The sequence below is a fragment of the Puntigrus tetrazona genome, chromosome 15 (genome assembly GCF_018831695.1).
Source record: "Puntigrus tetrazona isolate hp1 chromosome 15, ASM1883169v1, whole genome shotgun sequence".
NCBI lineage: Eukaryota > Metazoa > Chordata > Actinopteri > Cypriniformes > Cyprinidae > Puntigrus > Puntigrus tetrazona.
Window position 1 is genome coordinate 14,788,899 of NC_056713.1, and position 26,071 is coordinate 14,814,969.

At 38.4% G+C, this 26,071-nt stretch overlaps 1 protein-coding gene across 5 annotated transcripts in view; it reads left to right on the plus strand.

Moving 5' to 3' along the window:
* bcas3 (BCAS3 microtubule associated cell migration factor) overlaps window positions 1-26,071 on the plus strand; it is a 193,336-nt gene that overhangs the window by 97,320 nt on the left and 69,945 nt on the right. Inside the window, exon 24 of one of the 5 annotated variants that reach the window (XM_043258860.1) lies at window positions 16,074-17,080. The exons of the other annotated variants lie outside the window; for them this stretch is intronic. Coding sequence (XP_043114795.1) covers window positions 16,074-16,084 — 11 coding nt within the window. The 3' untranslated portion in view covers window positions 16,085-17,080. Of the gene's footprint in view, window positions 1-16,073; window positions 17,081-26,071 lie in introns of those variants that run through there. 5 annotated transcript variants of the gene reach the window in all.

A 26,071-nucleotide genomic window follows, 5' to 3' on the forward strand; every position in this document is an offset into this window, starting at 1 on the left:
AGCGTTCATTTTAGTCTATAGGTTTAAAAAGTATCCTTGCAAGAGACAGAAAAACGATTATATAATAATAAAATAAAAAGGCAGGTTTATTAAGTGCCCACATTTTGAGATGACATAACCAAACGAGTACAGATTTATACCCCACCCTCCCATTAGGGAAATTTTGGTTAATCTTGCATGACATATTGTATATAAATATGATGTTTCTGTAGTGGAATCACTCAGTTTCTTTGTTTCTGTGTAGTGTTGCATCCACACCAGTAGGTGTCCGTACACAGTTCATCACAAGCTTGCATTGATCATTAGCAAATATATACTTGGTGAAGCTTTACTTGCAGTACTTTTACTATTTTTATACTACTTAGTGGCACATTAGTTAGTCCCAGATTCCTTTGATTTCTTCACTGAAAAAGACAACCACACAGAAATCACACCATTATTATCTGTGCAGTTGTCATGTAATTACTTGGCAAGCTGAACCTCAGAAAATATTTCCATTCCATCCGCTCATACCACCAGAATCTCAGTGTCATCCTCATATTGATAAACAAGATGTGGTATTACCATAATCACAACCAAGCTGTAATAATGGTTTTGCATGACCAAACTTGCAGCAATTTGACTGTGGCTTGAAAGTGAGGAGGTGCAAACAGCTATTTTTTTTATTCTCAATTTCCTCCACTTTAGAGGATTCTGTGGTCGGTTGAGTGAAGTATTAAAACTTTATTTCGCCAAATGTAATACTCAACCAATTTTTAAATTAAGTTTTAACATATGGTACACCTGACCACAAACAAAACGAATACATATTGTGAACTGTTGTGAGGACATTTGAGCTCAGAAATGTGGAAGTTTTGCCAGCAAAGTTTGGTTCTGGTTTCTTTTTCACACACACACACACACACACACACACACACACACACACACACACACACACACACACACACACGCACACACACTTTGAGTCCATACTTAGATATGCAGAAAATTAAGCGAAAAAAGTTCTGACTTATGATGTTGATTAATCTGTTATTTAAATAATACAAAAAAAAAAAAATTAATAAAAAAATGTTTGCTGTTGTTCATTTTGTTTTTGCTCATTTTTGTTTTTTTTTGTTTTGTTCTGCATGTGTGCTTTTAAACGGCTCGAAATTAACCTAAATATAAAGAAAAAATTATAATTTTTTTAGTTTTGCACACATATGCATGTACATTTATTTATTTATTTATTTGAGCCACTCTAGATCTAGTAAAATCTTTCTCTCCGTCGTATCACTTGCTCTTTCTCTGACGACTGAGCATTTTTCCCTGTGAAATCCTCTCCACCAGTCCGTCAGTCAGTCTCACTCGTTTTCTCTCTCCTTTTCTGGGCCGTCTTCACCTTTCCTGACAGCTCTGTGCCTCATCACCAGCTATCTGAAGTGACAGCTCACATCCTGGGGCTGCAACGGGGGCTGGCTCACTGAAAAAGAGCAGCACAACACACACAAACGGACAACCTAAACCCTCCTTGCACCCCCATGCTCTCATTCTCTCTCACTCTCGCTGTCACACACATACATTTACACCCACACAGACCTCTTTGCCCCAGTATTAATTCATAAACGCATTTGCTCTAGTTCACTCTTGGTGCTGCGGGGGCATCAGCGGGGCTATGGTGATATGCTGGGAGGGGGCGCCCGAACACGCTTCACACACTACTGCCTGCACACTCAGTCTGCTGCCCGATGAAAAACAGACGGCCGCAGACACATATCATGAGTGTTCTGCTGCACAGAAGATTCACTGGAGTGTACTTTTTGAACAGCAGCAGAGAGCCACAGTTGGACGTTAGCGCTCGAAGAGGCCTACAGCTGCAGCTCAAGCCCGAGGCTTGTTCACCGCACTAAAACGCAACATGTTTTAGCTACCAATGGCGGAAGTCTGTATGGGATAGTCTGTCATTTTCATTTTGTACTCCACAAGTGTAAAAGATCAATTTCAGGAATTTTCTGTGACACAGTGGTTGTGATGCTCATGCAGAAAACTCAAGTTTGAATCCGGCTTGAGTTCTTCTTGATAATGTCTTACCTCTATTTCCCCCATCATAATCTGTATCAATAAAAGCTGAAAAACAAGCAATAAAATAAAAGAGGCAATAATTAAAGTTTTGACTTACGATGCAATGCATGAAATTGTTATTTGGGAATTGCAAATTGCCTAAAATTAGACTAATGAACAAAATTTCCGTTTTTGGATGATGGTTTATAATACTGGTTACGGAGGATTTTTATTTAATTTTATTTCCCAAGACTTTTGTTAAAAAGATCTTACAGTTTACAGCAACAGTTTTTAATGAATTACTAATCTAATCTTGCTCATTTTAATATAATTGATCATCGATAATCATTTAATTATATTTCACAACAATTTTGATCATTATTAACAATTATTTGGTTGATTGTTGTAAAACCCTTCATGTTATGTTATTGTGTGTTTTATCCTCTTGCTGATGCCGAAAGAGGCTGTTCATAACAGCGGTTATACCATGGTTAAACGGGTTTCATTGATTCATGTTGTTCCTACTTACCTACTGAAAAATCACTGTGATGTACTACCCTGAGTTGCTTATTATTTAATTCTACACATTAACGAAACTTTAATGAATCGTGGAACGGTTCTGGGTCAAACTTAAAAAGTAGTAGTTGTTGTTGTGGGTAGTTTTTTGAATTCCAGATTTGTCACAGTAGTTTTTCTTTTTTTACTTAAAGCCTGAGATTTGTTATATATAACCAAGTCTGGCAGCAAGCCTGGCTCTAGACACTGTGGCAAGAGTGAGAGAACAAAGTTGAAAGCGTCTTGGGATCTCATGAAAATCAAAAACAAATCTTCAGGAGCAGCAAGGTTAAACCTACAGGCCCAGTGGCCCTTTGAAGTAAAGAGCAGTGTTGTTAATTGTCAGAGCTGGCTTAGCAAAAGGTGGTAACAATTTAACAAGAGTGTAGGGCAGCAGGGTGCTGGACGCGTATCAGGTGTTTGCAGATGTTGTATGTGGAACAGAGGAGGGGAGGGAACTCCAGAGATGAGAGGCCAACTTAACAACCAATAAGTCTTTGTTTGCTCTGCCAATCGTGCTGTAATTGGCCAGGGAGCAAATAGATGCTCTGGGATTGGACGACTGGACTGGTTACTGCAGCTATTTTTACTGTATGCTACCAAACAGACGTTAGCAATTATACCTCCGACATCTATCTGCTCCGTGGTACACGCAGTCGATTAGAGGACAGCTCTTGCTCTCTCTCTCTCTCTCACCCAGCAACAGGTTTCAAATGTAGCGTGGAGGATGAATGGGTCTCATTGGCTGCTCTCATGTACAGCAGCCTGGGAAACTTTCTCCCAGCTCTTTGTCAGATTGCCGTCCTGAGACACACGCTCGGGACGCTGGTGACATTTACGGTCACTCACCTCCCATTTGAAACTCGGGGTCTGTTGTTGAATGTTGCGTTTGCCAAGTTTGTGTCTGGTTTGTACCGTTTCCACATGTTAAAAATGAACAACACCTGTATTTCCAATGTAGAAGACCTGTTTGCTTGTGAGTCTGTTGACGCTGACTTCATCACAAACTCAGTCTAGTATATACAGTGCTGTTTTGAACCATGGGGTCAAGGTTTGCGTGGTTAGCATGGTCCAGTTAGCTCCTGTATTCGGTATTGAAGGTTAATCAAAAGTAGTGTAACGGTTAATTTTACAGTTACACCTATTAGTTGCTTATTAGCAGGCGTGTTACTAGAATATCAGTCTTTTTTATGCTGATTAAGCATGTATTAATGCCTTATTCTACATCCCTAATTCCACCCAATACTTACATTTAACAACTACATTACTAGTTAATAACTATTAATAGGCAAATTAAGAAGTTATTGAGGGACGAATCTTAGTTAATTATAAACAAGTGTTACCTATTCCAAAGTGTTACCAAAATTAGACATGTATTCAGAATTTTTTTTTTAATTTAATGCTTTCATTTTACACACACATCTAAATATTAAAAAATGTAAGGGTAGGTCACCCAAATATGAAAATTTGCTGAAAAAAGTATTCTCCCTCAGGCCGTCCAAGATGTAGATGAGTTTCTCCATAGAAATACATTTTTTGAAATTTAGTATTACAACACTTATTCACCAACACATCTTTTACAGTGAATGGGTGCCGTCAATGTTAATTACTATAGTGTGTGTATGTATACATATTTATACATACATACTTGTGTATATATGGTATATATAAGAACTAACCTGTAGTTTCCTCAGTGGTTACTGTGTGTCGTGTGTGTCGTGTGTGTCGTGTGTGTCGTGTGTGTTGTGTGTGTCGTGTGTGTGTGTGTGTGTGTGTGTGTGTGTGTTGTTGAAATAGCGTGTCTCACTAATTGCAACTGGAAACTCTACAAAGCAAATGCAAGTAGCTCATAGCCGCTGCTGTTTGCTAAGAAATTACAGAACTCTTAGTTACAGACCCAAGCTCAGTAGTTAAAAGCACCCTCACAGCACACTTTGGATGTGTAGGGGTGTTTGAGTAAACTAATTAGAGGTCAGTAATGTAGAGACTTTAATGCCATCTGTAATTAAAATTTGTTTGACTGTGATCCAGCTTTTAGTCACAACGCACAGTGCTTAACATAAAAAGTTAAAACACTATATGATCGTATAAATGTGGATGTTGGAATGAAATTAGAGCCCAGTACTGGTTGAGGCTTTGCCCTGTGCACGACCAGGGGGTGTTGGTGACAGAGAGGGCGTGTGTTTGTTGGGTTCGTTAGTGTTTCAGCGTGTGCTGGATTTCACCGTGTGGGTGTTGTGGCTTTCAGACTTTGCACTGGACTAAAGACAAAAGCAGTGGCAAAGACGCACAGAACTCCCAATGTGCAACCTGAAAACTGTGTGTGATTTTCAAACAGAGCAGCCAGTGAACGGCAATCTCTTCATTCTGTTCTCTCTCTCTTTTCTCGCTTGTTCAGTTCACCTGTGATGGATGTCATCCATTTGGTGGTTTAAATATGAAACCTTGGTGCTTTTTCAGGGAATGTCAATTTTAAATTTTGCTGATATGATGTATTTTATTAATTTATTTGTTTTATTTAATTTTCTTCAAAATCATATTGTAGAGATACTTTAATACGGATATACTATTTAAATATTAATTTAACACAGTTTTATTTTTATGTTTGTTAAAATATATTTGTATATTTTTTGTGTACAGTGTTATCTGTTTATCTATCTATCTATCTATCTATCTATCTGTCTGTCTATCTGTCCATCTATCTATCGATCTATCTATAGACACATATACATATATACATATACATACATATAACTTGAGAAACAGAACACTTCCTCCTCCATTATCCTCATCCTTTTCTCCTCCTGTTTAATCTCTGTTTTCCTTTCTTTCGCTCTCTCTCTTGCTGTCTCTCTCACCCCCCTGCTTCTTTTCCCAGTGGGGGTGTTGTTTATAGAGCATTATAATTTATAACTGAATAGAGTGGATTTAATTTCAGCGCAGAGCCTCGCCAGCAGGGCGCCAGGCTGCAATCAGAGGAATCAGTGCGCTGCGAGCCCTGTTGAATGGAAAGTATTATCACCGGCCACAAACGGACACTGTTTCTCCTTAAACAACTCCCTCGATGCTCCATGGGTCCGGCTTCTCTTTCACTCCTATTCCTGTTCCTGTTAACCACCCTCCCTCCCATTGTCCTTCAGTGCCACTTCCCTTGCTATTTCTTTCTCTCTCTCACTGTCATCTCTTTTCCTCTACATTTTTCTAGTCTTCCCTGTGTTCTTTCTAGTTGTCCTTTTCTGTCTGTTTTCAATGTTTGATGAGCTTTTCTGACAGCATCCCTCTTTAGCAGATCCATGCCGATAGTTATTATACAGCTTATCTGGCTCTGCGGTTGTTTATACCTCTTAATTTGACCTCTAGTTTGGAGACTGAATGTTTTTTCCCGGTCGTTTATGCAACTGGCAGGACAGTAAAGCCATGGATGCGCTAAGAGCAATAATATGTAAACTTGCAAGTATTATTGGTTGTGTGTGTTTGTGTTTAGAAGTTAAGCAGTCTTTTTCTAATATAATTATCATGAATACAGTTTTTATTTCAAATTGTGACATTACATGGAATAAGAAGTCACACCATACTGTTTAAGTGAATTGCAAAAAAAAAATGTAAATAAAATATGTAAACTTTTTAAGCATTAGCAGTATATATAGCAGTATAAAGCATTTTTCCAGTATAGTTATACAATTATAAACAGTAATTTAAGACCGATTTTTACCATCTAAATTTGTTCATTTTGATGTTCTGACATGCTAAATATAACACTGTCACTGTAATTTGTGTATCACACTGTTAATTAATGTAGTAAAATTTGCTGCTAATGCTGCTTTTTGAAATTTGTCCCATTCTGATATTCTAGTCATTCTTGAAGACATTGTCACTTTCCAACGACTTTCTGAATACCTCTCTATTCCTGTCCTCAGGCTTCTCTGCGCTTTGCTTTCCACACTCAGCAGAGCCTGCTTATACTGATCATATTTTAAATGGAACACAGCAGCCAACTTTCTCTCTCTCTTTCTCTCTCTCTCTCTCTCTCTCTCTCTCTCTCTCTCTCTCTCTCTCTCTCTCTCTCTCTCTCTCTCTCTCTCTCTCTCTCTCTCTCTCTCTCTCTCTCTCTCTCTCTCTCTCTCTCTCTCTCTCTCTCTCTCTCTCTCTCCAGCATAATTAATACCTTGCATTTACACTGACTTAGATGAACTCCACTTTTTTCTGTCTCCCAAGCCATGATTGCAAAAGGGTTTGAAAAGCTTTATGGAGTTCGAAGAATAACACACTGGTTTGAAAAAAAAAAAAAAAAAAAAAAAAGAGAGAGGGAGCGAGAGAGAACGGGTTGACATCAAAAGCCACAATTAGCTCATTACTTTTACTTGAAGTTTGGAGACCACATAAAATGAAAGGAAAAAGCCATTTCTTTCCTTGCACTCAGTGTTTTTTCGAAGGACGCTAGCAGAGCGGGTTCATAGGAAGGGCTTGTCTAGTAAAAAACTTACAGTATGACCGTTTTTATTATCAAATATGTCCCAATAATCCTTATGGGTGTTGCCTGTTTTTCCCATCTGCCAGCGGCGGTGGCATTTTGCTTCTGTCCTGCTCGTGATTTCACATGATATGCTTTTACATGAGATTTTTTTTCATTTTATAGTCGCAAAACTGTCAAAAAGTGATGTATGTGGAAAAGTCTTTGAGGATGATTCTGGACCTGCTAATTTACATTTATTCTAAGGCCAGTCCACTGTAGTTATTGCTAGAAACCTGGGAAGAAGAACCAGACCTGTCTTAATTGCAGCCACCCTTCCTAGCCGTATCGGGACTGAAGAGCATCCAGCCTTAATCAAAAGTTAACGATTCAGTGTAGGATGTGCCCTGGGCAACGTTAGGGTGCTTCGTTATTGCTAGTGTACGTGGGTAATTTACAGAACGGCCTGAGTCAATGGGAGTTTGCTTTGCTGGCGCTGGTCGGGGGAACACATGTGATGTGCCTGAAAGATCAAAACACACACTTGATGAATGTGAGGGCAGAGCCTGGCAGAGGAGGGGAATGCCCTCTAATCCCGGCTTTGAATCACTGATCAAGGTCGTTCTCAGTTCATTAAATTCTGCTGAGAAGCTCGGCCTGAGTAAGCAGTACACAACGCAGCGTGCACACACACACACACTCACACACACACTCTCAAACACTTCCAAGTCGTTTTCACCTGCCCTTGGACAGACTTTTTGCTTTGATCGTTATGATTTGTGTGAGCAATATAGTTTATAAATTAGTTGTAATATTTACGCTTTGGTTGATTCAAAAAATTCATTACATGATTTTTCCAAAAAAAAAAACATAAAAAAAAAATCCTCATTTTCAGTGAGCCACTTGTTATTAAAGACAATGGGGGTAATTTTACCAAAATGTACAATAGAAGTGAATGAGACCAGTATTTAAAGGAATAACTCAGAACTTTTTAAAACAAATTTGTTAATCTGTTGTTAAAGGTTATGTATTATTTTAGCTGTTAAAGCGATAGTTCACTTAAATCTGTAAATACGATCATTAATTGCTAGCCTTTATCTTGTTCCACACCTGTAAGAGCTTTGTTCATCTTAGGACCACACTTTAAAAGTGCTGTACTTAAGTTTTGGACTAAAGTATAAAAATACCATAATATGTTTTCAGATATTTAAGAAACATGCTAAGTTAGCTTACTGGTAAGTTACTCACCATTGAAAATGTGCATTCTCGGATGTAATGTCTGTATTTGTTTTGATCTGTGTAACCCGCTCACTACCAGTTTACCCAATTGTTTTTCGGCACCACAGGTTGCCAGTTGGAGGAAAATCCATTCCTGTTAGTCTCTTCAATCTGGCAAGCTGCATGTGCATGTTCAAGTCTGAGGAGTGGGGGCCAGACCTAAAAAACCCTCTCCAATATTTTGAATTTGGACAACAACATATCTATAATACATCTTTTTTTTTTTTTTTTTTTTTTATCAATTCCAAGAGCTTTCTGACCCAGCGTAGACAGTAACAGAACTGAAACATTTGATGCCTTATGAAGTTACGAGAATAGTTTTTATTCACAAAGAAAAAAAATCATTCAACTATTTCTTCTCTTCCGGGTAAGGTACGTTGTTGTACTCTCATGGAGACATGGACTATTTTAACAATGCCCTTACTAACTTTCTGAAAGGTTTCAAATTTAATCTTAATTTGTGTTCTGAAGACGAACCAAGGTCTTACGAGTGAAATAATTTATTAAATCTTTTTATGGTTGTTTTAGGTGTTGCATTGTCATCTACAAAAAAGTTGTAAAATTACATACAACTCCTAAGTGATTTTTCACACCGAAATCATGTTTACACACACACACATATATATATATATATATATATATATATATATATATATATATATAATATTGTGTGCATCCTGTGGCTATACTATTGAAACAGTGAGTATTTTAATGTTTACAAATCGGTGCCTTACTGTAATGTACTTTAAATTAATAAGTGCAGTAAATGAGGAACGAGAAATAAATTTTTGTGGTAATTACGCCTCAAATAAAGTCAATTGGGCTTAACTTGTACCGAACCCAGGATATTCTTTTAATGATTTACAAATAAGAGAAAGAATTCACAGGCCTATGTGGCTCTACATGATGGTGAGCGTGCCGAAAGTCATCCATCTATTTTACGCTTGACGTGCTCCACCTTTCCGCCCATCTGTCCGTGGCTGGAGATATGGAGGTGTGGGGGCGGATGGGGTGGAGATACTGGCTGTCACGCAGTTGGGCAAGTGCAGGGCATCTGGCCATGGCCTGAGGACTCAAGCAGATCTTGAGTGTAAAGATCTTGTCATCTCCCGGATGGGTAACCGAGCTTTGAGCGGATGGGGGAAGCCCTCTGTTTGTGTTGAGTTTAATGTGTTCTGCTTGTGCAAATGTGATGAATGTGTAAAGTTAATGTAACATACATGTTGGACCATGCGGCCGTCGTACAGAAAACCAGGCATAAATGAATCCGTAATTAAATAAGTGCATGGATGCTTTGAACGGGGTACATTTATCCCAGCGACCAACTATGATAGGAAGGAGTTTTATCAGCATGAACCCGTTTTTAAAGCACATTTGGAACGAACATGAGTTTACATCAAATCTCTGATCTTCCTGCGGGCGTATGGCAATGGGGGAAGTTGTTTTAAGTGCGGAAATGGCTTAACTTGATTTAACTAACAGCTTCCACATAGCCCGCTGCTTAAGATGCGAGGCTTGCTTAATGCACTGGATTCGAATCAAACCCGGAGTCATATACTGTACAGAAAGAGCGCTGTGTTCACTTGCCATCTCAAGCCCTGCCACTCAAAGTCAATATCCCAGAATGCCTGCCGCACTTAATTTCATTTTCATGTAGTGACAGATGCATTGCGTGTTGATCCACTGGTACTTTTTTTTTTTCATTCTCATGTGATTTGATTTAAATTTTTACAGCACACACACCTCTGTTATGTTTCCCGGGAGATTATTGCCTCCAGAGGGCTGAAGCTACACCAGGCTTATGCATTATGTGAGAATATCACTCACAGATGTAGCCAATGTTAATTACTCATTTATTTTTTATTTTAGTCAGCTTTTGCCATGTGGTGGAAAAATTTTGTAGTTTTTATACATTTTATTATTTTATTTGTTGGATTTTATTTATTGATTTATTGATGAAGAAAAAAGAGAGACAATAATAATTGGAGTTTAAGTGGCACATTCTTCCTGGCTTGTAACTTGTATTATTATTACTTTAATCTTGTATATATGTCTGATTAATCTTGTATTTATTGGATGCATTTGTTTGGGTGATTAAATTAACCCAATTTATTCTCTGTTTTTTTATTATTATTATTATGATTAGATAATAATAACACTTACTATATATTCTCTATATATTTCCCCTCTAAAAACATTGTAGGTTTAGTGAAAATGTGATCATAATATGCATCTTTTGCCATTATTGACAACATCGAAATGCAGGTTTTGCTTTTCTTACAGCAGCAGTTCCCTAGCGAGGTCTTTGACCCCGTAGTACATGAGTCTGGCAAGAGAGTCTGGTTTAAAAAAAGAGAACGAGTACGATGGAAGAGGAAATTTGTTTCCCTCAGGAGCGGAAGCAGAGAAAGCCTAGACAGTTCTTTTGCCCCCCAGAGCCACATCTGTATGGTGTCTTGGCAAGGGTCTCCATCACATTGCCTCTACCTGGCTATCCATGATCTTACATATCACAGCCAGCTCTTTTATTCTGAGAGAGAGAGAGAGAGAGTGAAGTAATGTTACTGGCGTTGCTGGCCTGTCATCTTGTTTTACGTTTTGGCAGACTGTGCCATGACGCATGGCCTTGCATCTCATTACAGCCGGAGTCTGGGGCTCGTCTCTCTAATCAGCGGCTCTGCTTATGTCTTTGGTGTCGGACCTGGGGAGAGCAGCGCCGGTCCATGTTTTCAATAAAATCCCTTCCATGGGAGCTTTTCCTCGGCTGAATGAAAGACTCAGTGTGCCACAGGGCATGAACTGAGGCAAAAATGAAAGTTCTCTACCCTCTTGTTGTTTAAGACTACAAGAATAACACTAAAAGAGACGTTTAGCGGAATGTCTAAGCTGCACTTTTCCATACAATGCTGAGCTCCAAAAAGATCATCATAAACACAGTAAACATTGTTCATCAATGAAAATTGAAACAGCTATGGTTACTGGTAATTTTTTTTATGGAAAAGAGCAGCTTGGGCATTTTGCTGTAAAAAGTGCAGTCATTGTTGAAAAGATGATCTATTCATTAGATGATCTATTAAATTGTTTAAGCAGTTGTTTTGAACAGCTCGTCGCTTTTTTTCCCACATCCTTGAGACAGTTTGGACATTTTGTCTGTCTGCCAGCTCATCTAGCGTGATTTTAATAATTCATTTGTTTAGTTTTTTTTCGGCTTGCAGCTTTTTTTTGTGATGAATAAAGGCAGTGAAAATAACAGGGGAAAGTAAACAGTGCACATTGACGGTTATGTGACTTAGCAGCAGTGAAATATTTCCATAAACTTGACTGCAGAGATTTATAGTCGGTCAGTTTTCATAGCGCTCTAATTTATTGTAAAACCGTGCCTAGATACTACTATTTGCACTTTTAATTCAAATTTACTGCATTTTAAGCATCTGTAGGGAGGGCATGAATGCAGTTGGATGCCAATAATGACCATATTGCCCGTTAAACAAATGGGGTTGCCGTTGGTTAAATCTATTTCAGCAAATTAGCTGGAAACGGACAACCGTAAACAGCTGTTGAACTCAGGCGTCTGTGTGTCCCTCCCGCTCGTGTGTTTGCGTGAATGTGTGTGAAGGAGAGGAAGAGGGGGAGAGGAGACTCATTGTATTGTACTGACCCGGTTTTGTCCCACAGGCTTAACCCCTGCTCCTCTCTAGATTAATTTTGCATGTGTTTGTGCTTTATGGTGAGGCGTGGGATGAGGGGATTTACCCTGTTTGACACCTCCTCAAATACAGTGTGGGGATTGTCTTCACATTGTGCTTGCAGGATTGTCTGTCGCCTTCTGATTATGAGGGGAAAGGGGGAAGGGTCCGTGATGGTCCAGGTGGCCGTGGCAGGGTCAGTCAATCCAAGGGGTCTCTCTCACACCATCTTTCCATCCATCTATCTGTCTGGATGTTGGTTTTACGGCTATTGATTCAAACACCCGGCATCTGTGATGTGATCTGTTACAGGAAACCTGGTTACAACAGTCATTACTGGTCACTACTGTAGAGTTCCATTTAAAAATTAATAATTAAATAATAATAATAATAGTAATGTTCTACATTAAAACCTTATCAAAAATGTATTTTAAACGTCTTTTAAAATGTCATTATATTAAACAGTGCAGTATTGTTCATATTATTATTATTATTATTATTATTGTTGTTATAAGTAGTAGTGATAATAGCAATGTTTTGTCAAATGTTATGTCAAAAGAAATAACTGCAGTTTTTAATTTATATAACAAACAATTATCATCATCACCATCATCATCATCATCATCATCATCACCATTATTATCATTATTAATTTTAATAGCATAAATTTTGTGCTTTAAAACAAATTTACTAAAAACATATCTTGTTGATATCAATAATACAATATATTGTGTTGTATTAGAAATTAATACACAAATAAATATTAGCAATGAATTGTTGTAATTTCAATAAATTAATGTTTTGTACATAATCTATTGATATTAGACACTATACTTAATTGTTTTGATAATGATTTTATTACTGTTATTATTATTATTATTATTATTATTATTATTGATGAATTGTATTGCATTTTAAATAAATAGTTTATTTTAGACAATGCAGCACTCACTGCTGATTTAAATAGTATTATCAAAAATAGTCATCAGCAAAGCAATAACAGAAGCAACAACAACAATAATAACAATAATGATAATAATAATAATTAGTATTAACATAATATTGAATATTTGTATTAAATTGTACTATACGTGTTGATATTATTTTAGCATTACTATGATCAGTAATAATAATAATAATAATAACATTGTGTATTGTGTTGTATTTCTAATGAATAAATACAAATTTGTTTTGGTCGACATCATAACACACATGGTACATTTCACCCTGATCTGTGTTCATCTCACAGCTGTACTGACTCTTAATCTCTGAGCTTGATTAACCCATCGGCTCTGCGTTGCTCTGCCTGCAGCCGGCCCACTGGGGCTCAGACTGATTTAGCCACATTGATGGCACTGTGCCCAGCTTCAGCTTTAGAAAGACCCCCTTAGCCTGGTCCACTGCTGAGAGTTTGCTTAAACACATATGAATGGGGTGGCATAGCACGTGCAGTACAGGAAGAATGAGTCATACCCTGTTCAGAACATAACCACCAACTTTTCAAAATTTCACAAATGTTTACTTGCCCTGGAGGTACTCTACGGGTGAGAGATGAGAGCACGCCTGGTCCCGACCCATGAGACGCAACCGGAATGAGAACACGGCAAAGTACTGAAAGAAAACTTCCCTTATGTTCCCCCTTTGGACTGGTAACCCCTTGTTCCTTGGCTGCTCCAGTCACTGGTTGATATTTTCAGCAGGGTGTTTCTTCTCTGCTGGGCTGGTGAAGATTTTGCACATTTTAGATTTATGCAGTGCTTAGTGTTTCCTGCCCTCACCCCAGCCACACTCCTCCGTGTAGCTGCATATCAAACAGGCCGGAGATATTTATATCGTGGTCTCTGAGCCCGAGGCAGAGGCCCTGCTACTCTACTTCTAGAAGAGAGCAGCTTTGACTCCTCAAAAACCAGTGGAACCAGATATCGAGAGGTAATTCTGGTACTAAATTCCTCTACAATTTTTATGAAGAAAATACTACTTTGTTTTTTCCCCCTTATTTTTTTTTTTTTTTTTTTTAAAGTGTAGTACCCAGGTATACAATAGTTTGACATGTCACATACATTTTTGACAGCCTCCTCCATGCTTGATTTAAATATGTTATCTAGTAACACATCCTATCCACATCCATTTGTTATGCAATTAAAGGGATAGTTCACCCTAAAAAATAAATAAATAAATAATTACTCAAATCGTTCCAAACCCTTAAGACCTTCCTTCATCTTCTGTACACAAATTGCATTTTTTTCGATTAAATCTGAGAGCTTTTTGCTCCTGCATAGACAGCAATGCAACTGACATGTTCAAAGCCAAGAAAGGTAGTAAAGAAATTAAAATAATCCATATGACGTCAGGGGTAAAACCTTAATTGTAAAATAAGAATTAGTTTTATTGCCAGGTATATTTACTCATACAAGGAATTTGTTTTAGTGGCAAAAGAGACTCAGATTATAAAAAGAATATCATCCAAACGTGCAAAATAGCAAAAACACAATATGCAGAATATACTGTTTTGTACGTACTGGTATGTTCCGTACAAATTTTATTGTCAAATGTTCATGATGAAGATGGCCTTAGTGCAGAAGCTGGCCATTCTGGTCAAAATAAATACATATTCAACCATTTCTTCCCAACAGAACCATGACGCATACTTGTCATCCATTACAGTTAAACCACTGATGTCACATGGATTATTTTAATGATGTCTTTACTACCTTTCTGGGCCTTGAATGTGTCAGTTGTGTTGCTGTTTATGTAGATTCAGAAAGCTCTCAGGTTTCATCACAATTATCTTCCTTTGTTTTCCAAAGATAAATATAGGTCTCTTATGGTTTTGGAACGGCGTGAAGGTGAGTAGTTTATGGCGCAGTTTTCAACTAGGAACAAAATGTTAGAGAAAGAACATACCCCAGCATATTATTTTAGATGAATAGTATGCACATTGACTGACGGCATCTTACAAACATCATTTCTGGCCTCGTGAGGAGCAGCACCTAAGCTGAGAGAACAGTTCACCTGAAGGTCATGACGGCCTTATTTTCTTTTAATTGAGTTAAGATGGCCAAATAAATGGTCTGCAGACTAGCACAATCATTACCCTCAGTCAGCATCTACACACACACACACACACACACACACGGCCACTCACACACCACTTACTCGCTTTCACTGTTCTGACAAGTGGAACGAGCAACAGTCAAACACACATGTTTCTCTTGTGTTTTAAACACATACTTCTAGCCTTCGTCTTATTTTATCCCATTGTGCTTTTTCTTTGATGTTCAGTGAATCTTCACGGCGGTTTACCTCACATCTTTGCTGGCTTTTTCCCGGGATTCTATCGCTAGTGTTAATGTTAATGTCTGTGTTCACCGCTAATGTCTTTAACGTACAGCGAGCAGTCCAGCCGCGGTGTGACTCTAATAAGCTAATAGCACAGTCTCTTGACAGGTCCATGAGAGTTCATACATTAAATGGATAAGCGCTGCCTTTTCTTCCCGATGTGCATTTCTTTCCCACACCACATAGTCTCACTCAGGAACAGTGCTGGGGGACGATACTATCAAAAGAAACGTGTTGTAATATTGAGGTTTTTTATGTTGCTTTACTTAATAATTACTTAATAAACTTAAAAGTAATAATGTTTTTAAGTTATGTTATTTTACTACATTTTTACACATATATGCATACAGTGTGTGTATATATTTTTGTTAGTTTTTTTGTTGAATTACAAAATATATATTTTATATATAAAAAAACACATTAACTTTAATTTTTATATATTTTTAAGTAAAAATCTATTTCATCTTGGGAATTTAAAGGTTTCAATGGAATTTGTTAAAGTAACCATTCTTATTTATTTTACAGAGGTGATACGGTATTTAACAAATACATTTCTTTGCTCATTACTTAAAATGAAAAAATAATTAATTATAACTTCAGCATTACCCCCAACACTGCTCAGGAACGATGGGATAACTTGCACGCTTGTTAAAGTGTCCACCCGACATTAAACACACGCTTGTTTTTTCTTTCCTTTCTTCCTTTGTGTTTTTTTTTCTCTGCAGGTATATCCTAAAGGACGCTCTTACTGCCGGTTTTCATTTCCGCCTTTCCCTTTTATTATCAGTTATTATTGTTTCTGCCCTCTTTTTTTAAGCATGCACAACCAATCCATCACTCCTCCCCTTTCATCCTCCGTTCCTCCCTTCATTTCCTTCATTGATTTACCATCAATATGTGTGAGAGTGAAGAAGAAAGGAGAGGAGTGGAGAGAGGAGAGGCCGGGAGAGAGGAGGGCAGCCCAGCACAACACCCCAGCCACCGGTGCACATGGGGCGCTAGTGCAAAATATGGATCAGAAAGCAACTAATGGCCGCCGTGTAACAAACACTTACCTACAATGCCAGCTGGCTCATTTTTTTGCACCCCTTTTGGACTTTTCGGACTAAAAGTTGACCTCAGAAAAGGAGTATTGCACAATGCCGAATTCAGGGCTGTGCCACAAAGTAGGTGGCAACAAGTCATGATTTTACTGTGTTCAAATATAGCACAAACAGATCGGTCTTCATTAGTAAATGAGTTGGTCTGATAGTATTAAAAGCACAAAAAGCCAAAAATGTGATTCCATTAGCTCCCTCGATCTGGTAACATTTATCATCTATAGAGGAGTTTCGACTGTGTGCCATGGATGCTAAGCTATATGAATGTTCTGAAATATACAGCAATATTAAAAAAAAAAAGATAGATAGATAGAAAGAAAGAAAGAAAATGCTTTAGAATAGTAAAATCAAGTCGTGAAAAACTGGTTGAATTTCATTACTGCAGTTGTTTAATATGTTCATGTTATCCAGTGTCTGAAGCTCAGATCTAACAGTGTCCTAACCGGAGCAACACCGTACAGTGACAAGGAATTTCTCCTTTTTTAAATTGTTTTTATCCTTACCTGTTTTCTGCTTCAGTGCCTGCAAAAATTACATTTCGTAATGTTTCTAAAAACTGTCTTCTGCTCAACAAGTGCTGCATTTATTAGATCAAAAGTGCAGTACTGTTATGGAAAATTATTAACATTTAAAGTAACGATTGTCTTTTTAAATATGTCTTAATTCTTAATTTTTCGCAGGCCGTAACTCTACAGTGTCACATGATCCTTCAGAAATTATTCTAAATTAAATTATTTTATTTATTTGTGTGTGTGTGTGTAAACAATAATATTGAAACTTTTTTTTTCATGTTTTAATTGACAGTTTAAAGCATTTATTTGAAATATAAAGGATTATGTCACTTTCGATCAAGATAATGCGTCTTCACTAAATAAAAGCATCAATATCTTTTAAAAAACCTCCTTTCTGACCCCAAACATTTGACCAGGAGTCTTACTTTTCTTAATTTACAATACTATTATTTTCTTTGCGATTTTAATTCTGCTTCCTTACATTCAAACTCAAAACTGCAGTTTCTGAAGTTGCCATTTTTGCATTTGGTGTGGAGAGACAAATTGCTTCTCACCGGTTAGTACGCAGTGTTTTTCTAGCTTTTTACCAAAAAGCCACAATGAACCACTGGTTATAGCTTAGACTTTGCAGTTTGTAACACAAAATCCCAGTATTGCTGTTCAAGATGTAAAGAATATTAGTTGAAATATTAGTAAAAAAAAAAAAAAAAACCCTGGCCATGTTTGCTCTGTTCTGTGATGTTAATAATGCCATGTCTAGGACTGGCGGAGTTGTGTCTATATTCGGCAAGAGTCTAGAAAAAACAAATAAAATATTGAAATATTTATGCTCAGAAATGTTTCTTCTTTCTGCTTTTGTGCACCAACTATCCATTTATCTCGGCATGTTTGGAGTGCACAAGTTGTTTTGTACATACACGATCAGCTTGTTGGAACACCACCTGTGATTCTGGAATAGATTTTGGATGAATCTTGCGTCTAACAGACCTCACTGGCTTTATGTGTGCACCCGTGTGTAAGATACACAACAGTAGGACTGAAAAATCGGATGTGTTTGTATGTGTGTACTGCATTTTTAATGAATGGAGACTCGCCATGTTTAAACTTTGTAATCATCTGCAGGATATTGGCAGGCTGTTGTAACTTTGTGCTGTACGTAAATTGTACTGTACCAAGTGTTCTTGTATTTCTGTATCCCCTGAAATCACTAAAGTAATTCATAGAAGGTGGAAAAAGAACAAAATCAGCAAATGCTTCTAGACATAATTATAAGTTAGCATCAACATTTACATGGATGAGCAGAATAGGAGTACATTTTTTACCCAGCAATTAAAGGAAAGTTCACCTAAAAATGAATATTTTGTGATTATTTACTCGCCATGTATGACTGACCTTGACTCACTTTTGTAAAAAACAGAAGAACGTATTTTGAAAATTTTTAGTCCACTTTGCAATGATTTTCAAATTATTATTTTTTTTTTCTAGTTCTGTCCTGTCAAATGATTAATCATGATTAATGACATCCAAAATAGGTTTTTGTTTACCTAACATATCTTTGCGCAGTGTACATTTATTATGTATAAATACATAAAAACACACACATTTTTATATTGACTTGTTTACATGTATATTTTTGTTTATATAACTTGTTTATATAACTATATAAATATATTTAATATACAAATATTACATAATTATGTGATAAAAAAAAATGATTACAGATTTTTCAATTTGGATGAACAACTCCTTTAATGCCAGGAGTTAATGACAGACTAGAAGTGTACAGAATAAAGCCCAACTGTGAATGTGAACTTTTGTTCGCAAAATTGTACATGAGCGGGAAGCAGAAATGGGCAGCATGTGATTGTGGATTGCTGTGAGGATGGATCTCCTCCAGCTGCTCTCTACCTCCGGTCAGCCTTCCTCTCACCAGCCCATGCCCTGTCCAGCTCCATTCGTGACCGCGGTGTTCAGAAGCTGCCATTTGTTTAGATAAGCCTTTGATACCGAATTTTATACTTCTTGGCTTCACATGACGGTGAAATCCACTTTAACTCTTTCACGCCGCACCGCTGTGCTTTGTAATCAGCTGCGACGATTATATGATTGAAAATACGCTCTGATCGCTCCCTGTGTTTATTTTGGAGCGTGATACTTGGCCAAAAACAATACCAGTCAAAACAAAGCAGGGGTTATGTGGACTCGCAGTAATTTGCGCTGTCTGTGAAGAGGTTTTTGCCTCCCTTTGAAGTGTCCGGTGCCCAAATTACAGTGCTGCCATAATGAAGTATTACCATGCAATTACCCAGCGGTGCGCTACACACAGCAGCCGAGCAGAGAAAGTGCTGAGAATAGTGTGTGTGTGTGTGTGTTGCAATGCCACGCTGTGAACAGGGCTGCTTGGCTCTACAGTAGGCGGCCTTCACCTGAGGTGGCCGGGCCTGATGAATTATGAAGCGCCAGCAGCTTCATCAATACTGCAACGACAGCGCAAAATATGCAGCTTATTGGCATCAGCCGACGCGTTAACAGCCAATGTATTTTTAATTAACGCCGAGCCTTCCTGCTTCGTTTGACGGCTGCCGTAAACATGACGGTGGTTGGTGACAGCTATTTCTGGTGTGCAGGTAGCACAAAGGCTTTAAAATTTTCACTAACCGAGACGCCCGCCGCTTAGACCCTTGGGCTGCTTTCTTCTTGTCTTGAAAAAGAAAAAAGACGCGCAACCCAGGTCAACACAACATTACGTGCCAGCCATTCAGAGAAGGTTTTTAATTTGTTACCGCTCGCTTCAAGTTTGGGGAGTCGTATTATTCAGGCTTCCATAGAAACCAAAGTTACACATCATTGGCAGCTGAGTCCGTGAAGAAAGAGGAGGTCGACTCCTCCCTGTTACAGACGCCTTGATTAAAACCAACACGAGAGAGAGAGAGAGAGAGAGAAAAGAGAGAGTGATGAGACAAACCACATGCTTAGTGACTCATACACACCAGGCCGGCAGCAGATGCATGCTCCGCGATCTCTAATCAAATCTCGCTTTAGTACATCGTGGAAGCATTCGGAGACACAAATTCGCTCTTTATGTCAGTAGCGGAGGTTTTCTGAAGCCGAATCACCTCGCTCACACTTACCTCAGCGCTCCAAACCGGTCACAGACTCCTGCTCTCGGACGCTCGGGGTCAGTCGCGGCTGAAATGAGAACCAGCGACGGGCGCGGGGTCAGCAGCTGGTGGAGGATATGGCAATCATTTACAAAAATATGCTTTCCCAAGCCCACAAAAACAAAAGCCCCAAACTCAACAGCTGGGAAGGGTTGGGAGTAGCCCCAAGGCTGGCAAGTTCCCTTCCAGATGGAGAGGTTAGGCCGAGGCTAGCCAGGCAGCTTCACTTAAACTTCCGATTCCCATTAGGCACAGAGAAGATTGCAGGGGAAGGGAAGAGGAAGAAAAGCAATGAGCATGACTGCTCTGTTTTTTCGCCCCGCTTAATCAAATAAAGCAGGAAGCTTCCGAGACGGAAGAATTGTGTTTATTGATACTTATGCATACTCGCAGTTTGTTTGTTTTCAAAATCCTCTATCTTGCTGTGTGATATTGGTGCGTGCGGTTAGCCAGTCCTCTCCTTTTGTGTGTGTAAATCTTTTTTTCCGCAAGAGTTACATCTTCGCTTTTTTATAATGTTATTATTAATAGTACATTTAAAAAAATTGAACCGCTGGGAAATTTCACGAAACCCATTCAACTTCGAGTTAATAGCCAGGCCATGTCAAATAACGAATGAAACAGGTCTTAAATAAGAATTGATGACCTACTCTCGGTCTTCAGTTGATCTGACACCCCACGCAGCACAGAAGTAACGGGGTCCTGGTGTGGATATTAAGTTACCACCGGCTCGACTCTTTTGAAATGTGCAATTGCCGTCTTAAAGGAGCTCCAGAACCCGATGAAGACGGCCCCTTAATAAGAGTAATGTACACACCAAAGCCTCAGGAATAGATCCACGGCACGTAATGCGTATCTCGTGTGAGCCGGTGTCAGGATCTAGTGGCTAGAGAAAGACACAAGGGGAAGTTGACACGGGGTCCGCACAACCTGGCAACCTTTTGAAAGAGTACATGTGATATTCATTGAGAAAGACGGGAAAGAAGGCCGGGCTGCTGATGTATTAAGCTCTATGAGGTCTGATGGGAATTAATCAATGAAACGGCAAAGGCCTGAGCCAAGTTTGTACCGCTCTTTCAAGCCCCCCAGCAAATGTCATATTCATTTTTTTTACAGAAATATGGAAAAACTCAGTTTAAAGCCTGTCTGAAAAAGTAATAGTGTGTTTTGTTTAGAAATGAAACAGCTCTTCAAGTCATTTTTTTTAAATGCACACTTTCTGTATGAAGGCAGTGGCTTAGTTATTATTATGAAATGTGGATTTGATTTTAATGCACATGTGTAAAAGCTATTGAAATCGGATCTGATCTCACTGAAGACATTACCATCACCTCAACTGGCTGTTTTTGGATATGATCCCATATATATTAATGATCTGAAGTGAGTGATGACTGTGCAGGATGCTATTACACATTACGCAGAAATATTTGGAGATTTATTTTGTGCCGCTGTTTGTCTCATTTTGGCTTTGTATGTTTTTCCTGAGCGTGTAAGGTAATCCGGCACCTCCTTAAGTCGACAACCATCGACCCCTTCGGGCTCTAAACACACCAGCAGAGCTGAGGGGTCATGACCTTAGGGCCTGGTGAGGTCAGGGTGGCGGACAGCAGGGGCAGCCATCACAGGCCCATTACTGCAGGAAATTGGAAACACTGACCCAGCTCAGACACGGGCAGCATGCGCTCTGACGCCATTTGTAGCGCCTAATTGTGCCATAATTAAGATGAACTTAGAGGGGGGATGGGAGTGGTGCTGGAAGGAGAAGCAGACAGGAAAGAGGAAAGCTATCATCACATTTCACATGCACGCGTTCGCTCTGTGTTAGCCTGTGTTATTTTAATATTTGGCTGCGCATTTAATCACACTCTTTAGATTTAGTGTCAGGATTTAGTAATGTTTTGTTGTTGTCATATTTCATTATGTTGATAATGCCCTTTATGTTTGTTTAAAGTAGTGGTTCTAAACAGGTTTGGCTTCGTAATGAAGATTTTTGAATCAATTGTCAATACAATAACAAAATTGTCAGTGAAATCAACCATTGTAACAATTGTAAAGACAATAATGTAGCGTATGAAACACATTGTGAAAACACAAAACGGGTCGATCCCTTTACTGATGTGTAGGAGGTATTTTTATTTACTTTTGTTTAGGAACATCAATTCCAATCGTTTCTGCGTTCTACAATTTGATTTTGCTGCAAGTAAATGCATTTGATTGGATGTGTTGCCTTTTCCTCCGTTTTAAAGTTTGGAAGCATATTTATTTGCCATGATAATGATTATTTGTCTTCATCTTTGGGTTGCGACCCACCAATTTGAGAACCGCTGATTTAAAGGACAATTTTGGACATGTATTACATGAACAAAAGGGGAAACATCGCAGAGTTTAGCTGTGTGGTTTGCAATTTTGCCATCAACTTATATTACATAAAACAGGCCTGCGACCGCAGCATTGCAATCCTGTGTAACTCAAGACCGTGAGTTCTGGGGCCACCGATCTTTCCCCATTTGCATGTTTGAAACGACAGGGCCTCACCTTTTAATGAAAGAAAGCAGCTCCCCTCCATGTTCATTTCAGCCATGTTGAATTAGAATAAAGAGTTCTGCGCTTTCTCAGTCAGACTCCCATTCGCACAGTTTTCACCACTTAAAACCTGCCCTCTTATGCTCTGCTCAAACCAAACCCCCAATCAGAGTCAGATGAAATTGGATGTTCATTTAAGCATGGATTGGAGAGGTCAGATATGCTGTTTTGTTTACGTGTGTTTGTGTGTCAGACAGAAACGAAGGGCAGTCATTGGCCTCTTCAGACCGGGCCGCCTTGTAAACAGACACCTACTGGCAGCTGGGCACTTGGCAACCGGACAGACTTGCGTGTAGAGAAGGACACTGACCCCACCGTCTTAACTGTCTCCACCCACCCACCCACACACACACACACACACACACTCTCTGTGCTACTCCTTCCTGTGGCTCGGCCGTGACTCGTCCCGACTCCCACAGTGACAGACAGCGGTGTGTTTACTGGCTTTCCGGAAACCTCGACAGGAAGAGCCTATCTCTCCACTTCCAAATTTTTATTTTTAAATCAACACTTTGTATCGTTTATTTGTACCCAACAACAAGTCAGCGTGATTTATTTTGCTGTAATCTAAAGCGAGCGTCTCCATTTCCTAAAATAAAGCGCTGGAAATGCCTGGAAGAATGTAAACTGAATGCTGGAGAAATTATACAAATACAGATAGCAGCGAGCTCTTAGTCAAAATGTTTTCTCTGAAGTGCGCTGGGGGAGCCTCTCGAAGCTTGCCAGGAAAACACTCAAACTTATCTTTCTTCCTCTAAGCTCTTGTTGGAGACCTGTTCCTGGAGTGAGAGCTCAAGTACTTGTTTTAACAGCTAAACATGCTTTTATCTAACACATCAGCTTTTATCCTTGCGACGAGGATGACATGTGTAATATAATTATATGATCAAGCATATATATATATATGTGTGTGTGTGTGTGTATATATATATATATATATATATATATATATATATATATATATATATATATATAATAAATTCTTTAGTAATTAATTTGAAATAAATTATGTTGAGTTGGACATTTTATGCTTATTGTGGGTTTTTTTTGTTTTTTTGATAGCATGTTATTTATTTTAATAATTATTTTTATTATTTTAAAACATGTTACATATATTTTTGCAATTGTTTTATATTTTTAGATTTATTACTTAAAAATAAAATGTTATTTTAAATAAATGAATGCATTTATTTATTTATTATTATTAATTTATTGTTTTCATTTTATTCTTTAATTTAATTTTTACTTAAAATATAGTTTTTATATTTATTTTATTTTTTTATACAAATGTTTAACGCAACTTTTTTATTTTGTTAAAATTAAAGGTATTATTTTTAGTCTGTAGGTTTGACAGTTTTGTTTACTAGCCAGTGTGCACATTTGAGGAAGCGCGGCAGCTGCGTGTTTGTGGTATAAATCTGCATCGCTCTGTCTCGTCTCTTCTCTAATTATTCATCGAGAGAACTGTTAATATCCTGCATGTGGTTTTTCCCTTCTCCGCTCTCGCTGTCCTACTCTCTGATCATCACTCCTAAACAAGCTTCGCTTTATCATCACTGCCAACACTTCTCTAATGAAGGCCTGTATGCAATCACCAAAACACACCAGAGGCTCGCAAATTACAGCCCGTTTGTTCCCGCAGCCTAATGCCGGGCCGTCCCTCACCCCCCCCACCCTTTAGACTTTTCAATCCGGCTAAAATTAGGGCCCCCGGCCTACCAGCAGCCCATGATTACCATGTTGTTTCTCCATTTCCATGATGGATTTCGGTGTAGGTTTAGTGTTAAAATGAGGGTTGGATCTTCAGCGGAACATCAGGATCTCGGTGCAGCTTTGAAGGAGGAGAGGACAATTATTAAATCCGCATGGCCAGCTCTCTTCCAAGGTTGCGTTCCTTCATACTGCAACCCCCTCTAATACCCTAACATCCACTTAACCTAAAACGCCTCGCTGTCTCCTCCAACTGTCCACCCTGTCTGACCAGAGGGAGACACATGTTTACTTCAGCTACTTGTGTTAAATGTCACGCACATTGAGGCGATCTCTGTCTGTCTGTGTTTCTCTCTTACACACACACACACTTGGGCCCACTGAGGGCATAAGTGGCTGTCTCTTATCACCAAGTATGTGAAAAATGTGTAATGCGGGCAGAGCTGAATTTGATTAAAGTGAGGAAGTTTACAGAGGAGGTAAAGTTTGATGAGCAGGCCTGGCAAAGTGGCACAATGATTAAATTGGTTTTTTCGCTCCAGGCACGCAAAGAGAGGTTTTTTTTTTTTTTTTTTTTTTTTTGGCCTAGCGAAGGGCTTTTAATGTGAGAGTTTAGCACATGACTGATTTAATCATAATAACATGTGGTCTGTTCTGTTTCAGTTGATTAACTTAATTGTTATTCCACAAGTGTTTTTAAAGGCTTTTTAGATGGATGTCATTCTAAGAGCATGTGAGCAAAGATTTAAAACTGGTGTTATTGAACTTTAATGTATCTGATGAAAGTAAATGATCAAGCACTGGTAGCATGCTTCAGAAAACAGTCTGGCTCTATGTAATGAAGTGTGACCAAAACATTATAGTTTCCTTGTTCATTTATGTAACTTTAGTTATTTATATATACATATAGTGTGTGTTAATATAATTTAATTATAATGTTATTATATTATTATAATGATATTTTTCTTATTCAAATTCATTACATTCATTTATAAATGTAATTATATTGTTTAATTTTATTAGTTATTCTATTCAGTTTCGTAATACGTTTTTTTTTTTTTTTTTTTTTTTTTTTTTAGAAATGCTAGATGTGTGTGTTTTGCGTATAGCATTATGTTTTTACAAGCCATTGTTATGCTTTATTTTATTTATATAATTTTTATTTTATTTTATTTGGCACATTTTTCATCCGAACTAAATATTTTAACAAAATCGTGCAAATGGTGCATTTATAGAAATTCAAAATAAAAATCCAGATACCAATACCAAGTACGTGCGAGTCAACAAAAGAATAATGTTGGAGTTCCAGCCTCAGTGTACATTCTCTGTGTCCATTATATATTACGAAAGCCCGGCACCCTGTAAAACGATATGTATAACAGGCCTCTCAGACCAAGGCTCCGTCGAGTGTAAATATTTGGAGTGTTGAGAGTCAGAGCAGTCACTGTTACAGTCAGAAGGCCCTTGAACTATTCGTCTCTCATGCCTGGTGGCGAGAGGGATGTACCACTCCGTCTGCCGGTTCGCTCTGTGTTCCTTCTTTGACCTCTGGAGCCAGACACTCGGGGTCCTCAGTCACTCCTCAGTCTGACGTCTATGGCGGGCGAGCAACTGGACAAAGTCAGTGTTGTATTGGGGAATGCTGGTGATTGTGAAT